This window comes from Amblyraja radiata, chromosome 6 (genome assembly GCF_010909765.2).
Source record: "Amblyraja radiata isolate CabotCenter1 chromosome 6, sAmbRad1.1.pri, whole genome shotgun sequence".
NCBI classification, from domain to species: Eukaryota; Metazoa; Chordata; class Chondrichthyes; order Rajiformes; family Rajidae; genus Amblyraja; species Amblyraja radiata.
The window spans coordinates 30,760,622-30,778,333 of record NC_045961.1 but is presented as its reverse complement, the minus strand read 5'-3'; the positions used below and the strand labels follow the sequence as shown (position 1 = coordinate 30,778,333).

General features: G+C 41.9%; 1 protein-coding gene across 10 annotated transcripts in view; it reads left to right on the top strand.

The window, feature by feature from the left end:
- fat3 (FAT atypical cadherin 3) overlaps window positions 1-17,712 on the top strand; it is a 657,225-nt gene that overhangs the window by 500,462 nt on the left and 139,051 nt on the right. For all 10 annotated transcript variants that reach the window (XM_033022431.1, XM_033022433.1, XM_033022434.1 and 7 more), the window contains one exon: window positions 14,151-14,426. In XM_033022431.1, the coding sequence (XP_032878322.1) occupies window positions 14,151-14,426 (276 nt within the window). The remainder of the gene's footprint in view (window positions 1-14,150; window positions 14,427-17,712) is intronic.

Genomic DNA, 17,712 nt, shown 5'->3' with positions numbered 1-17,712 from the left:
ATCAGGCTCCCTTTTGATGGTTACATTGAATCAGTTTCCACAACTTCTTCATGAAGTGTGTTCCATGTGATCATAACTTGAAGAATTAAAATAATCTCATTTTACCCTTGTTTCTATTGCCAGTGTATAAATGTTGACTTCTCAGATCAAATATACTCTGTCTGTCTATATATTACTAAAACTCTCTTGTATGTTTCTGTGCCTACGTGCGTGTCTGTCTGCATATGTGATCCCGGAATTATGCCAAAACGGTACAGGATAGCGCTAAAGGTTTTGCACCAACTTACTCACAATAAGTGGTTTGTGTCAAGTTTCATTTAGATTGATGTTATATTTTACGTTATTAACATTTTTAGCTTTACAAAATCCCACTTTGCGAAGGATTTCTTCAAATCTGCACTGGCAGCTAGCAGCTATGATGTCACAATGGGATTGTAGTCCTACCAGCTACAATGTTGCTATCCTAGGACATTGAGTCCTTGTCAGCAAATGTCCTTCAGGGGAAGAATCTGCCAGCCTAACCCAGCATATATGTGATTGTAAAGCCTTTTCATTACTCTCTAAATTGAATGTTTAATGATTAGTTTTGGATTACAAAAGATGTCCTTGTCAGTGGTACCTACATCACATTAACAAATAAAAAAATGGTAGTGCAATTGCATTTTTTTTTAAAGTTTAAAATGAGGGAGAGCCGACCTACACATTTGGGGGCTATGGGTGAGTGGTGGAATATTGCGTTGGGGGAACGGGTTGCATTGGGGGAATGGGTGAGTGGTGGAATACTGCGTAGGGGAACGGGTTGCGTTGGGGGACCAGACCTCCCGTGTGACAGGGACCTTGATCTAGTAGACTTTCAATGGTACTTTGAGGCAAATAGCTCTCAGCTATATATTTATAAAATCAAACTATTGAACACCACTCCATGTGATATGTTGCTCTACCATGGAACGTGCATCGCATTGTTAAATGGGACTGAGAATGACATACCAAGGATGCATAAGTTGAGTGGGGCACTCTCCTTTACAAAAAGCTGAGGAAGCTGTATATTAAATCCAGTATAATCTTCAACATATCGCTGGCAGACACAAACATCATGCACAAATTGACTGATTGGCCTCAAAAATCTGAATTTGTCGAGGATATATTAAAATTCTATTTTGAAATTAAAAAGCATAAGAGTTTTGGGCTCGTGGTAAAGCTCAGGTAGTTACAGTGGTGAGTTAGTCACTTATATAGTCCAGGAAAATATCAGACTAAGTCTCAGTATAGGAGTCAGTTGATCTCAGTCAGCATGATGACGGCATCGAAAAGTGAAACACTTTTCTAAAATCAGCTGGAAAGTTTGAAATTAAAGCTAACCAATGCAGAACATATTTGTTGTGATGCTGTTTTGCAGAAAATTACTGTGACAATTAAATCCCTTTAAGAATGGAAAGGTTGGCTGAGATTCCCTTTTTCAATAGGCAGGAACATGACTGCCTTCCTGGTAGCTCCAGTATTCACTCATTAATGTGAGCACTAAGAAGCTACCTGGAATCTTGTATTCTTGACAAAGATCAAGACCATCATAGATTAGTGGGTTTTGGATCGGAGAGAGAGAACAAGACCGTTAGAAAAGACTCTCAGTCTGAAGAAGGGTCTCATCACAGAGGATCTGACATGGACATCACACGCTGCCGCACTGGTGAGTAAGGCAAGGCAGCGCCTTTACCACCTCAGGCTGCTGAGGAAATTCAGAGTCTCTCCGAGGATCCTTCAGTGCTTCTACTCAGGGGCTGTAGAAAGCATCTTGTCCGGCAACATCACAATCTGGTTTGGGAACTGTTCCGCCCAGGACAAGAAGGCTCGGCGGACAGTAGTGCGTTCAGCAGAACGCACGCACTATGGGAATTACACTCGCTTCCCAGCAGGACCTATACACCAGGAGGTGCAGATCCAGAGCCAGCAACATAATGAAGGACTACTAACACCCCAGCAACGGACTGTTTCAGCTGCTACGGTCAGGCAAACGCCTCCGCTGTCATGCTGTGAAAACAGAGAGGATGAGATGGAGTTTCTTCCCACAGGCCATTAGGATTGTAAACTCGTATCTCACCAAGGACTAATTTACTGAACCAATTTACTGTTGTGTTGTGTCTTTTTAAAATTGCTGGGTTTTTTCTAATATGTAAATACTGATTCTGTTCTATTCTGTTTTGTAGTTTTTTGCACAATCCGCAGGTATTGCCACTGCACATCTTACATGTGTATGTGACAAATGAACCTGACTTGATCCCGAAACATCACCCATTCATTCTATCCGGAGATGCTGCCTGTCCTGCTGAGTTACTTCAGCATTTTGTGTCTATGCGTAAGAAACCCTAAATAACTTCCCAGTTAACACCAAGAGTAGAGCAGTCATCTTCCATCCGATCATCATAAGAAGGGTTTGACTGCCCATCCCCCTGAGCCTGCTCCACTGTATAAGGAGATCATGGCTGACCTGATCATTGGCATCAATCCCACATTCCTATCATTTAGGTTATCATTTACCCCAGCAAAATAAAATTAAGAGTGATGGTTTTTAACCCCCAATTGCCCAACCCTCCCTCAATATTGCGGTAACATTACAAAAGCTCCAATGTTCAACATATAAGTTCACAAATGAAACATGCTATGTTGGCTAGATTTAGGAGATTTGTGAAAAGATTTATGAGGATGTTGCCAGGACTAGAGGGTGCGAGCTTTAGGGAGAAATTGAGCAGACTGGGTCTCTATTCCATGGAGTGTAGGAGGATGAAGGGAGATTTTATAGAAGTACACAAAATCATGAGATGCACAGAGTCTTTTACCCAGAGTGGGAGAATCGAGGACCAGGGGACATAGGTTCAAGGTGAAGGAGAAAAGATTTAATAGGAATCAGAGGGGTACATTTTTCACACAGAGGGTGGTGGGTGTATGGAACAAGCTGCCAGAGGAGGTAGTTGAGGCAGGGACTATCCCATTGTTTAAGGAACAATTGGACAGGTACATGAATAGGCCAAGTTTGGAGGGTTATGGACCAAGAGCAGGCAAGTGGGACTAGGGTATCTGGGACATTGTTTGCCAGAGTGGGCGAGTTGGGCCGAAGGGCCTGTTTCCACACTGTATTACTATGAATCTATCCACCACAGTGGCTCCTCCACATTCCTCACTGTGATGGAAGACGAAAAAAAGTTCAATCAGATCACTTCTTTGTTCTCCCACGGTCGAGGGCCTCGAGCCTTCCGTTGACGGGATGATCTTGGCTCCCGTAGCTGGCAGCGTTCGGCTCCTCCACATCTCAGCTCCCCGCGCCGGTCGATCTGACCCCATATCGGGGCTGGTCGAAACCTTCTGCGTTGTTTGGAGCTTCCCGACATCAGTAGACTGAGAGCTCTTTGATGATGAAATCCGCAGTCCGTGGTTGGAGCGTCGATCCCAGGCAAGGGAACGCAGGCTCCGATGGTAAGTCCACGGCTGCGCGGTGGGGCATAAAGACAGTCTCGAGCAAGGCCGCCAGCTCCATGATATTAGGCCGCAGAGTGACCGGAGATACGATCTGGAAAACAATCGCATCTCAGGCAAGGTAAGAGATTGAGTAAAAGTTTCCCCCAACCCCTCCCCGCCCACCCCCCACATAAAATAAACCAGAGAACATTAGCACAAACTTTTAAAACACACTAAAAATAACAAAAAAAGACGAAAAGCAAGACAGACTGTAGGCGAGCCTGCCATCGCTGACGATGATGATTGGCATTTACACTTTAGCAATTTCTGTGACCCAAGGTAGTTTTAGATTTTGTTTTGGAGTAATTTTTTACATCCCAGTGTAAAGAAGAACAAAGTTTTCATGAATGTCTGAAGAAGGGTCTCAACCCGAAACGTTGCTTATTTCCTTCGCTCCCCAGCAGGACCTATACACCAGGAGGTGCCTGCTGCCTCATCTGCTGAGTTTCTCCAGCATTTTTATCCACCTTCGATTTTCCAGCATCTGCAGTTCCTTCTGAAACAAAGTTTCATGAATTGATGTATTTTAAATTTAATAGTCTGGCATGTTAATCCATGTTATTTTCAGCCTTGATGTGTTCTTATCAAATCAGATTAATTTTGTGTCAAAGATTGGAGTCACAAGTCATGAAAGCCACAGATATGGATACTAGGTACTTAAGCCCCTGTCCCACTTTCACGACCTAATTGGCGACCTCTGCCGAGTTTGCCCTTGACTCATACTCGCAGCATGGTCGCCACGAGGTCTTCGTAACTCTTCCTCATGCTTGTGAGTGGTCTCCACGTACTCGCGGCCTCAAGTAGGTCGCGGCGTTTTTACAGCCTGAACGAGTAAAATAAAAGGTCGGCATGGAAAAAATTGATACTTTTTATTCATAGGTAGGTCGTAGGTAGGTCGTAGTAGGTTGTGACGGTAGTCGTAGGTAGTCGTAGATATTCATAGGTAGTTGTAGGTAGTTGTAGGTAGACGTAGGTAGGTAACTGGCCCGAGAAAATAATTTTCCTTCGGAATTCTTTGATGCTGGTTTAAACTGAAAATAGACTCAAAATGCTGGAGTAACTCAGTGGGACAGGCAGCCTCTCTGGAGAGAAGGAATGGGTGATGTTTCATCCGCAGATGTAATAATGCAGACAGTGACATTGAACAGGGTCATGATCCGAAACATCACCCAGAGATGCTGCCTGACTTACTCCAGCTTTTTATTTGTCTATTTTCGGTTTAAACCAGCATCTGCAGTTCCTTCCTACAGCATGTAATGCAATGCAACCCTGGGAATCTCACAATCACCAGGGCTAACTCAGGCCACTTATAAGGAAGCCAGAGTTGACAAGGTATGGAAAGCCTGCTGCAACTCAACTGCCTGAACCAGTGTTTTAACTCTGGAAGCCACACAAAAACAAACCTTTATTACAGAAGATGGACACAAAATGCTGGAATGGAGTAACTCAGTGAAACAGGCAGCATCTCTGGATAGAAGGAATGGGTGACTTTTCAGGTCCAGACCCTTCTTCACAGTGAGAGTCAGGGGAGAGGGAGACACAGATATATGGAAGGGTCAGTTGTAAAACGAGATGCCAAAGGGGACAAAGTTCAAGGAAAATGTAGAGTAGATCATTGTTAGCTAGGGGAAGGTGACAATGAGGCATATAAAGATAAAATTTAATCAGGAGGACAGTCAGACTTGTTGGGGAACTAGGATGTGGGAGGTGATGGAAAGAGGGAAACAGAGAAAGAGGGAAAGAAAGGGCTACTTGAAGTTAGAGAAATTATTCATACTGCTGGGTTGAAAGCTGCCCAAGCAAAATATTGTTACAGGTCTTTTTTGGGGTCCCCCAATATCCCAGTCACAACCCCCGCTTAATTTCCAGCAACTGACTGTGACCCTCTCACCACATCCCTTCGTCCCCCCAGACCTTCTCTTGAGATTGTTGTTCATGATTGTTTTCCCTCTCTGAATTGTAAGAAAAATAAAATCTGGTTTTACAGAAACTGTGAGCTGAATATGAAAAAAACCCCCGAAAGTAAGGCACAAAGGAAATCAAATGTTTAAAAATATATAATAACAAGTAGAAGAATGTTCATCAAGGCTACTCATCTTCCTTAACTATTCAGTTCGATCTTGATTCGTCTAAATCCTCAAATTCATTTTTTCAGTCATAACACATGTTCAAGGGTAACAGGTTTTCTCCAGTGTGCACATTACCATCTAATAATTGTACATACTTTAACTTTCAGTGCTGGCTTCTCCACGGTATAAGATTTGCCTATAATTAATTTGTAAGTCCAGGCTTTTGACTGAAATCTCACTTTCTAATAGTATTCAGTTCTATTCTCATCACATCTCTTTGGATGAAAACCTGAGATCAATATTAAAAAGTCCTCTGGTTATCTGAGCTACTTCTGCCCAGAGGTTAAAGGAGATGAGGATTGGAAGGAAGGATTTTAAGATTAGTGCATTGCAAGGCAGAAAGTTTGGATCAGTGAACGGCAGCTGAATATTCATAGTTGCATCAAAAAAATGTCATTAGAACTTTGTCTTGTATGGAGAGGATGTATAGGCATACAGCACAGAAATGGGCTCTTCAGCCCAGCTCACCCTTGCTGACCAAGCTGGCCCATCTAAGCTAGTCCCATTTGCCAGAGGTTGACCCTCTAAATCTTTCCTATCATGCAGTGTCTTTTAAATCCTGATAGCACCTGCCTCAACTACCTCCTCTGGCAGCTCGTTCCATACACCTACCACTCTCTGAGTGAAAAGGCTGCCACTCAGGTTCCTATTAAAACGATGTTGTCTGGTTCTTGATTCCCCTGCCCTGGGTAAAAGACTCTGTTTATTCACTCTATCTATTCCGCTCATGATTTTATACAACTCTATAAGATCACGACTCAGCCTCTTACACTACCAGGAATAATGCCCCAGCCTACCCAATCTTTCCCAAAATATCAGACCATTGAGACCTGGCAATATTCTCGCGAAACTTCTCTGCCCTGTTTCCAGCTGATTGACATCCTTTTTATAGCAAGATAACCAAAACTGAACACAATACTTAATGTGTAGGAAGGAACTGCAATGCTGATTTAAACCGAAGATAGACATGAGGGTCGAAGGAGTCGCTTGTGGAGGCCCGCATGGGGCTGGAGTAAAGATATGGGTCTGACTGTATGAAGAAGGGTCTCGACCCGAGACATCACCCATTCCTTCTCTCCAGAGATGCTGCCCGCCCCGCTGAGTTACTCCAGCTTTTTGTGTCTATCTTGAACATAATACTTGTTGCTGTAAGCTGAGTGAACCAATCAACCAATACCTTGTTATATATTGACTTAATTCATATTCTGTTTCGTTTCTCAAGGCAAAGAGCACCCTTCGCAACCTTTTGCAACATCCTTGTGTTATCCTTTATTGTCAAGGGTCCTCACTTTCTTGGCCATTCTGTCCAAATACTAAATATTGAGCACCCTGGAATATTTTGTTCACTCCTATTGCAAAGACTTCCCTCTAATACCAATAAGCTCATGTTTTATTACATCAGTTCATTCAATTTGTCATGAATTTTTCATGGATTCAGGTTGAGCAGCTTTAACATGAGTGTTTTTTTGAAACCATTTCTTTTTGAATTGACTTTGTTTACAGATGCATTATTTCCATGAAACACTTGCCTTTGAAATTCATCCACAAAGAGCTGTTTTAATGCAACACTACACATGTAGAATCTAATATAAAGGAACTGCCGATGCTGGTTTATACCAAAGAGAGACACAAAATGCTGGAGTAACTCAGCGAGGTCAGACAGCAACTCTGGAGAAAATGGATAGGTGACGTCTTGGGTCAGCACCCTTATTCAGACTGATTGTGGTGGAGCCATGGAGGGGAGGGGGGTAAGTAATTGGATGTAAGAAAAAATACAGGCCAAATTGGGGCTGGCAGCAGATGAGGTTCCCTGATAGGCTGCACTTCCTCAATAGCAAGAATGTCCTTCCTCAAATTAGAGGACCAAAACTGCACACAATACTCCAGGTATGGTCTTACTAGGGCCCTATACAACTGCAGAAGGACCTCTTTGCTCCTATACTAAACTCCTCTTGTTAAAAAGGCCAACATGCCATTCGCTTTCTTCACTGCCTGCTGTACCTGCATGCTTACTTTCATTGGCTGATGAACAAGGACCCCCAGATCCCATTGTACTTCCCCATTACCAAACTTGACACCATTTAGATAGTAATCGGCCTTCCTGTTTTCGCTACCAATGTGGATAACCTCACATTTATCCACATTAAACGACATCTGCCATGCACCTGCCCACTCACCCAACCTGTCCAAGTCACCCTGCATACTCATAGCATCCTCCTCACAGTTCACACTGCCACCCAGCTTTGTGTCATCTGCAAATTTGCTAATGTTACTTTGAATCCCTTCATCTAAATCATGGATGTATATTGTAAATATGCTCTTATTTCTAGTTATTGTAATGGTCTTACATATCCTCATTGTCCTTCATCCTAGTTTTATTATAATTCTGTTTATGTGGTTAGATCCAGCATGGATTACGACAACTGGATCCTCCCCCTCCCACTTTAAGTCGTTCCCTGACCCAATGATATGTGGTTTACCCTGTTACCACACAGACAACAGAGCCTTTGGGACATTCACTCATGGCTGGTGACTAAGACTATACCGTCATTAGCTGTGCTACGTTATTTTTCTCTCCGTCATTTCTGACTGCTCTCTTTCACTGATCAGATTAACCTTCCTATCCTGGTCTAAATTCACCTGCAAACTATATCCCATATCTACATATCTCTTGGACAGGCTGAGGTTCCTGAATCATTACATCCGATGTCCCCATACCCATCTTTGTAGTTGTCATAACTGTGTCTTGACCATATTTTCAAAACCAGGCCACAGCCTAACCTAAGGGTTTTAACCATTCCGGCAATAAACTTTACACACACATTTTCACTCTGTGAGCTGGGTTTCCTTAAGATGCAAACATTTACTATAGATGAAGTTACCAGAGATCACAGTGGACTCCACAAACTACCACATAGTGCAGCTGACAAACATCACCTGATCTTCTATTTCATCCAATTGTGCTTATTGCATTCAATTGCCTATAGTTCCTGATTGTTCACTTTTATTTAGCTATTTAGATTGTTGCAATGAGTTAGTCAATGAGTTATCTTTACTCTAAGTTTGCAGTTTTGCCCAGAAAAAAAGAGTGACTTTCACAATGTACCAGTTACAATTTAAAAGCTTATCGCCAGATCATTGCACTCGTGAGAGGTACAAAGGCAGCATCCTTCCTTCTTTACATTAAATCTCAACTCCGATCAATTCCTGACTTCAGTTAATTCCATTCAAGTTCATTATTTGTAATCGCTTCTGTCCAACACGGAGGATCAGCACTGTAATATGCTGATGAAAACAAATATGGAATGATTACTGCTTTAGAAAAATCATTCTAAAGTTAATCCTAACCTTGTTAAATAGCAAATGCAATAAATCTGTAAAACATTTGATATTTAGTTTTTAAATATAATCCCTATGGAAAAGTTATTATTTCTTCGTATTGAAATGTCTGTTTTGATTGGCAGGTCAGAAATAGCTGGAAGCAGTTTAGGCCACATAAAAAAACATTTTTGGGCAATAATATTTTTGAGTTCTTTATCAGCACTATAAATTGTCAGTTTAAGATATTAGTGAATGCATCCTTGGCATAATAAATGGCAGTTTAAGATATTAGTGAATGCATTCTTGTGTTTTGTGAACTTAACAATATTATAGAGCGTAGCTGTTATCTTTAGAGTTAAATTGTCCTCTATTCATGTTGATTTATGATGGAAGGGTCTTTTGTGCAGGTATTTTCCATCTGTGTATTTATAAAACACCTATATATTTTTTATTGAAGTCCTTGAGACTTTGAATAACACCATAAAATACCCTGTAATGGTGTTATGTGTTTTGTGGCTTTGTCTAATACAATCTGTAGTAAGCATCGTTTTATTGCAGTTACTTAAAGTATGTAGACTGCTAAAAATGTTTTTCTTTCTCATAAAACATTTTGAGCTGCTCAGCCTCTGCTTCAAGGCATTTCCATGCAATTTTTGGAACCAAAAATGTCTAGAAATTTGATTTTGTTCAGTTTTGGTGCACAAAATGGCTTCTAGGCTTTCCCTTCACAACATAGGGTTTCATTAAAAAATCAATCGGCAAATTGGAATATCTTAATACAAGAAATTGTTTTTCGTGGTTTCCTCCCATATAGAAACATTAGTAAGCAACTTGTGCATGCAACTGGTGAACCGTTTGCCCACTGCACGCTGGGAGTGATGCTGATTGCTCTACTGCAGCCACACAGACCAAGGGAAAATGGGAGGTGATCGGGAGAGTTGTGGAGTGGGGAGTGGATAAAGGAGAAGAGAGAGTTGAAGAATGCTTAAACACTGCAGATTAAATTGGCCCCATTCCTTTTGACATTCCTATTATACTGGATTGTACTGGACAGGAAAGTGCACAGTGCCTTAGCTTTTTATAACACAGGAGGCCATTTGTCTCATTGCACCCATGCTGACCAACAAGGGAGCGGTCCTTTTAGTTTTTTTCCCCTGTCCTTATTTCCCTGATCCCCTTGCAATTTATTTTCTCTCACACGCCCATCAACGTTTTTAACCATTTATGACAGTAAGGAATAATTTCCATTGACCAATTAAACAGGCAGCATATCCTTTGGGATGTGAGAGGAGACTGGAGCACCCAGAGGAAACACACCCAGTCAGAGAAAAAGGGAAAACACTGAACAGGCATTCTCAATGTCAGGGTCGAACAAGAGTCCATGGTCGATCTGAGGAAGTAACACAAACTGCTGACCTTCTTTGCACCCATTTAGCAACCACCTTCAGAGCTATCTGTCTCTGCAATAAAATATAAGTGGAAGTCAGTGAAGAGAAAAAGTAATTTCCAGCAGAGAAACTTTAAAACCCCCCACTATTCATGGCCCTGCACAATGTAGTCCTTGCTAATCGATAGATTAAGGAAGAGGAAAGTAGCCTTGAATCTTTTGATGGAATTTATATTGCTAAATCAGATGATGATGCTCATAATGCAATGGGGAAATCCCAAAGCTAGGGTCAGCTTTGGGATCAAACACATCAGAAAGGGTTTAGTCCATTTTTCCAAAGGGCAGAACCTCTATAAAAATGAGTGCAACCATTTCAGTCTGTCTTTCTTTGCCTAACTTATGTGAAAAAAATAAAAAAATTTTGGTGAGGGCAAGGCCGTAGATGTTGTCCATTTGAATGGCAGGCTGCTCTGGAAGGTTAGATAGCATGGGATCAGAGATTAGGGAGAGTTAGCTCATTTTAGGCACAGCAGAGGATGTACTTCCCGCGGCAGCTGAGGAAGCACAATCTGCCACAGGCAATGATGGTCCAATTCTACACGGCCATCGTAGAGTCTGTCCTCACCTTCTCCATCATGGTCTGGTTTGGCTCAGCCACCAAGCACGACACCTGGAGGCTGCAGCGAATCGTCCGATCAGCAGAGAAGATTATTGGCTGCAACCTTCCCTCCATTGATGAACTGTACACTGCAAGGGCCAGGAAGCGAGTGGGCAAGATCATCTCTGCCCCCTCTCACCCCTCTCACTCTGGCCACAAACTCTTTGAATCACTTCCCTCTGGAAGGCGACTCCAGACTGTCAAAGCTGCCACAGCCAGACATAAAAACAGTTTTTATCTACGAGTAGTTGCTCTACTCAACAGCCAAAAATCTGTAGCCTCCCTTTGATCTGATATTTTGTTGGTTCACATGCTTGATCAATGATGTTTTATCATTAATGTTTTATTATTATTAATGTTTAGTGTTTTCTGAGTTATTCGTAAATGCCACTGTATGTCATGTTGTTACTTGTGGGCAGAGCACCAAGGCAAATTCCTTGTATGTGAATACTTGGCCAATAAACTTACTTACTTACTTACTTACTTATACGGAATTGGCTTCATGCAAGAAACCCTTTGTGGTGGTGGTGGAAGGGTGCTTTTCAACTGGAGATCTGTGGCAAGTGGTGTGCCTCAGGAATCGGTGTTGGGACCCATTGTTATTTGTGGTTTCTATCAATAATTTGGATGAGAACATACATGATTTGTAAATTTGCTGGTGATGCTGAAGTAGATCATGAAAATGGTTATCAAAAATTACAGCAGGCTCTTGATCAGTTGGGCAAGTAGGCTGAGAGATGACTAATTGATTTTAATGCAGATAAGTGCAAAGTGTTGCATTTTGTGAAGTCAAACCAGACCAGGACTTTAACAATGAATGGTAAGGCCCTGGGGAGTAGAGCAAAAAGATGGACTATAATTATACAATTCCCTGAAAGTGACCTCACTGGTAGATATGGTAGTAAACAAGGTTTTTGATACATTGGCCTTGAGCAGTCAAGGTCTAGAAGTTGGGCCATTACGTTACAGTTGTACAAGATGTTGGTGAGGGCATATTTGGAGTACTATGGTCAGTTTTGGTTACCCTGCTATAGGAAGGATGTTATTTATCTGGAAAGAGTGCAGAAAAGATTCACAGGGATGTTGCCAGGACTAGAGGGGATCAGCTGTATGGAGAGGTTGGGCAGATTAGTACTTTATTCCGTGGAGTTCAAGAAGATTATAGAGGTCTAAAAAAGTAATGAGGGGGATAGGGTGAATGTACACTGTCTTTTATCCAGTGTAGGGGAATTAAAAAAAAGACAGTGGACATTGGTTGAAGGTGAGGGGCTAGATTTATTAAAAACCTGAGAGGCAACTCTTTCACTCTGAGGGTGGTGGGTATATGAAATGAGCTGTCAGATGAGGTAGTTGAGGCAGGTACTGGAACAGCATTTCAAATACACTTGGACAAGTACATGGTAAGGAATTTAGAGGGATATGGGCCATGTAGGACCAGCTTAGATGGGGCATCTTGGTTGGCATGGACATTGAACCGAAGGGCCTGTTACAATGCTGTATAACACTGTGACAGTTATTTTAATTCCAGTTTATAATCAATGGTGTTTTAAATTGTTAAATAACAAATAGCTTCCCTTTCCGACCTGGACAGCATCACCAGAGATGTCAGCTGTACCCCTTACCTCCAAGCATTCATTTTCCACTCCAGAGAATTGAACTGACAGTTCTGTGCTGTATGGGGAAGTGCTGCTGTGTTCAAGCTGTGGGTGTCATTTCCCTGTCACGCTATGAGCATGTGAGGACCTCATTAGCATGCCTCATTCATTTTTCTGACTTAACAACAGAAATGTAATCAAAAGATTGTGAGTTGTGATCTCCATTGTAATCTCCAGGTAAGTTTAGTTTTAGTTCAGTTTAGAAATGCATCACTGAAACAGGCCCTTCGGCCCACCGAGCCCCTGCCGACCAGCAATCCCCATACACTAGCACTATCCTACACACCAGGGACAATTTACATTTTTTTACAGAAGAAAATTAACCTACAAACCTGTATGTCTTTTGGAGTGTGGAAGGAATCCGGAGCACCCGGGGAAAACCCACGCGGTCACAGAGAGAACGTAAAACTCAGTACAGGCAACACCCACAGTCAGGATCAATCCTGGGTCTCTGGTGCTGTAAGATCACCACTGCAACTCTACCACTGCACCACCGTGCCACCCAACTAGCGTGCTGCCTAAGCAAGGAATACATTTCTGGATGAGATATTAAAACAACACAATGCCTACTCGCGATTGGACAAAAGATACTATGGGTCTATTTGAAGATGAGCATGGCAATTATCCCTGGCCTGCCGGCGTATATTTATTCCTCCTTCAAGATGTTGTTTGTACGATTTTACTTAGCGCAAATTGGCCGCAGTGTTATCTGTATTGCATTGGTGATTACATTTCCACTGTGGCATAAAAACTTCAAATTATTTTGTGGTGGCATGGAAAGGCATTACATAATCAGAAGTCTCCTCCTTTGGAGAGTTTTAGTATCACTGTCTTATCCACTTGATTCATTTTGACAGCTATTTCTATCTCAACTATTAATGCAACCATTTCTTGTGGAAACATGGCATCCATTCTAAAAATCCTCACCTTTTCACATTGTTGCAAGATGAGAGCAGTTATCAATTAACTACAAATGAGACTAGTTTATTTTAATGTATTTATGCCTGGAGTGATCAGTCGCAGGGTGATCTGACAAATGAGGGAAGGTTCACATTCCTTTAAGTAAATTGTGGCATTGTCACGTCAACTATTTCCTTTGAAGTAGTCCTTTTGTGCTTTCAAGGCAGAGATAGATTGATTAATGGTAGATTAATGCTGAATGAATGTTCTTGTGTCAAAGATGAGGTTACAATCACATCAGTAGGAGCTTGTATGGTGGGAGCAGGCTGGCCTCTGCTGCTCCTAATTTACGTGATTCTACGCACTATAGGTTCAACATCTGAGTGTTTTACATTTGTGGTAACCTTGATATTATTTTGAAAATCTTAAGTACCATATGAAGAACTTCCTTAATTCTTTTAACTACAGTAAAAAATGACAAATCCTCAATAATCAAATTGCGTAAATTGAATCATTTGCCTTATTCTAAAAAGCATATTGCCGTAACAATTGAGTTTTACCCCCAGCTAATTATCCCCTGTTTTCACCCGCAGGTGTTTATAAGAGTACTTGACCATAATGATAACGGTCCAATATTCTCCCAGCCAAGCTACGATGTGACCATTTCTGAGGATGCTGCTGTGGATACCGAAATTCTGCACATTAAAGCCACTGACAAGGATGAGAAAAACAAGCTGACCTACTCTATTCACAGCAGTATCGATCCTATAAGCATGCGGAAATTTCTGCTCGACCAAAGTACGGGCAGGTTGAGCGTAGCTGAAAAGCTGGATCATGAAGCTCAGGCACAGCACAGTTTAACGGTCATGGTGAGTAAATATTTGATGAGCCACATCCAGAATTTGCTTTCGGACAGTAAGTCTCTGCACATCAAACCAAGATCCAATTACAGCACACTGTATGATTCTAGTAACCTTTCAACTGCTGTACTACTTCTAAAGTTTACCATGATCTTTTCATCAGCGAGCATTGTAGGTCTTAGAATGTTAAATTTATCTTATCTTAATTCATCCATTTTGGTTGAATTATTTTGGAAGTAACTAACACTGAGATAACAGTGGGTGTGCAATTCAATTGAATGCAACCTTGTTCTTGTGATTAGTTTAAGAGAGAAGTGTCCAGAGACATAAGGAGCGAGACATTTGCAGCAGCCCTGCTGCTCCACTCAATATATTGATACATTGCCGACATTCACCCTAGGTTCGGTTGACTTCTGCACCACCTTCAGACCAGATTACATTCTTTCTGATCTAGAGACCAGATGCCCATCCTTGGTCTCAGCATTTTTGCAGTGGACGCTCCAAGGTTGCCACAGACTATTTGTGGGCAGCCTTGTGACTCAGTGAGAAACACCCTTTTTTTAGCTTTAATACCGATCACTCTGACAACATCCAAGGCCACCTACATTTCACAGTTGGAGTTCCTCTTCAAATAGATTACTGGGGGCCCTGTGCAAAAGTCATCCTGCCAGTGCTGTGTTCCTGAGCCAATTCCATGAGTAACAACCAAATAGGTTTTACAGGAGCAGGGTATTAAAATAGCCTAGATCTCTAATTGAAAATGTCAGGGTTTTGTGTAGGAAGGATGCTGGTTTCTCTTCAGGATGCTGCAGATGCTGGTTTCTCATCAGCATCTCATATTTCGCTTCGGCAGCTTACCACCCCAGTGGTATGAATATTGATTTATCTAATTTCTAGTAACTCTGGCATTCTCTCTCTATTCCTCCCCCATCCAAGTTGCATCAGCTTCTCATTTTCACCCAACAAACAGCTAACAATAGCCTGTTTCCTATATCATAGTTACTTTCTTGCATACTGTATCTTTCATCCATTGTTCTTTATCTCTCTACATCTTCGCCTATATCCCTTGTTTCCCTTTTCCCTGACTCGACTGAAAAGGGGTCTTGACCTGAAACGTCACCCATTCCTTCTCTTTAGAGATGCTGCCTGAGTTACTCCAGCATTTTGTGTCCAATGTCAGGGTTTTTATTTGCTTCCTTCCCCACAACCATAGTGTTCATCTACCCAATTAATAACCATACCCAATATAAAAACAAACATAATGCATTACCTATTCTATTCAGGAATGGAGACCATCACAGAGAAGCTCAGATCAGATATCACATGTCATGCACACATCTGATTTATTTTCAGTGGAAGTCTCCTACATAAGAGTCAGGTGCTGAAGGATTAGTTTAAGGTTGGGGCAGAGGACCGCAGGCCTTCTCATTTGTCCACGTTTCATGACTGATGACAGTTAGCTCTGCTCCTAAGCTCTCCAGGAATGTTGGCATCCTCACATAGCTTTGGAAAAACGAAGAGTTCTTTAGAGTCAGCAGTTATCTCTGAATTCAGATTCCTGGCTCTGCTATGGCTCTAGAGCCAGCTTTGGTTTCATAAATGCTCGTACGAGGTAATCAAATATTATTTCCATTGTCCTTTTGTCAGTATAATAGTTTTCCTACACTGAAGATATTTGTTATTTTGGGCTGAAAGCCATTCTTTCTAAATCAGGCTACTTGTAACCAATACTAACAGGCATTGGCAACAGCTTTAGATGTGACTACAGTGAAAATGTTTTAAATGTTTGGTGATTTGTTGATTCCAAAAGGGCCACATTTAATTTGGCAACCCTGTTGATTTCCTGCACGGTTTCAGCCACAGTTAAAAAGAGCCCTCCAATATTGTCACATGTCCTAAAAGAACTCGCAAAAAATTAATATAATACAGTATAGATCCGTTCAATAAAGAAATAATACTATTAGTTTTGCTCAAATAATTTAATGACCATAAGTGTGTTAAAACATGATAATTGCTCCACAGATTACTATTAACAGGGCCATCTGGTTTTTATTGTACCTTTGCCTGCAAGTAAAATAATGTCAGAACACTCTATGACAGTATGATAAACTCTTCACTAAAAATCCATTAAAATTCCTTTCTAAATGTAAATATAAAATAGCTTTTACCCTGAATACCAGAATTATGATAGCATGCGTCTAAGGGCAAGACTTGACAGTATCCATCATTTAAACAGCTCTTTCAGTTTTGTTTAATAGAAAGACATAAAATTCTAGAGGAACTCAGCGGGTCACGCAGCATCTCTGCAAAACACAGATAGGCGACGTTTCAGTATGAATCTTTCTTCAGACTGATTATAGTAGGGAGAAAACGTGGAAGAGAGGTAGGGGCAGGATAAAGCCTGGCAAGTGATGGGTGGATACATTTTGAAATATTAGAGTCATAGAGTCTTACAGCGTGGAAACAAGCCCTTTGGACCAATGTGACCACACCGGCCAACATGCCCCATCTCCACAGAGTACCACCTGTCAGTATTTAGCCCATATCCCTCTGAATCTGTCCTATCCATGTACCTGTCTAAATGTTTCTTAAATGTTGCGATAGTACCTGTCTCAACTACCCCCTCTGGTAGAGCTCTTTCCATACACCCGCCACCCTTTGCGTGAAACGGTCACCCCTCAGGTTCCTACTAAATCTTTCCTCCCTCGCCTTAAACCTATGATCTCTGGTTTTCGATTCCCCTACTCTGGGCAAGATACTCTGTGCGTCTACCCGATCTATTCCTCTCATGATTTTGTATACCTCTATAAGATCAGAAAGCTTTAAGTAGCCCATATATAGGAACCACAAACAAAACCGGTAATTACAATACAATATAACACAATTTATTTGTTATCATTTGAACCTCTTGAGGTTCAAACGAAATTTGGTTTCTGCAGTCATACACACAAGAAAAAGAACCAAGACACAACACAATTTACACAAACATCCATCACAGTGAATCTCCTCCTCACTGTGATGGAAGGCAAAGTCTTATCTCTCCCCTGCACTCCTCCCGATGTCAGAGTCAAAGCCCCTGGCGGGCGATGGTAAATAAGTCCCGCGACCATTAAAGCCGCGCCGGGCGATGCGAGCCCACGCGGTCTTGGTGTTGGAGCCCCCGGCGGGCGATGGTAAGTGTCCCACGGCCGTTAAAGCCGCGCCGGGTGATGTAAGGCCCTGCTCCAGGTACTCTTCAACCCCGCAACTCGGGCGGGAGAAGTCGCCGTTGCGGAAGCCCCGAAAAGCGGTCTCC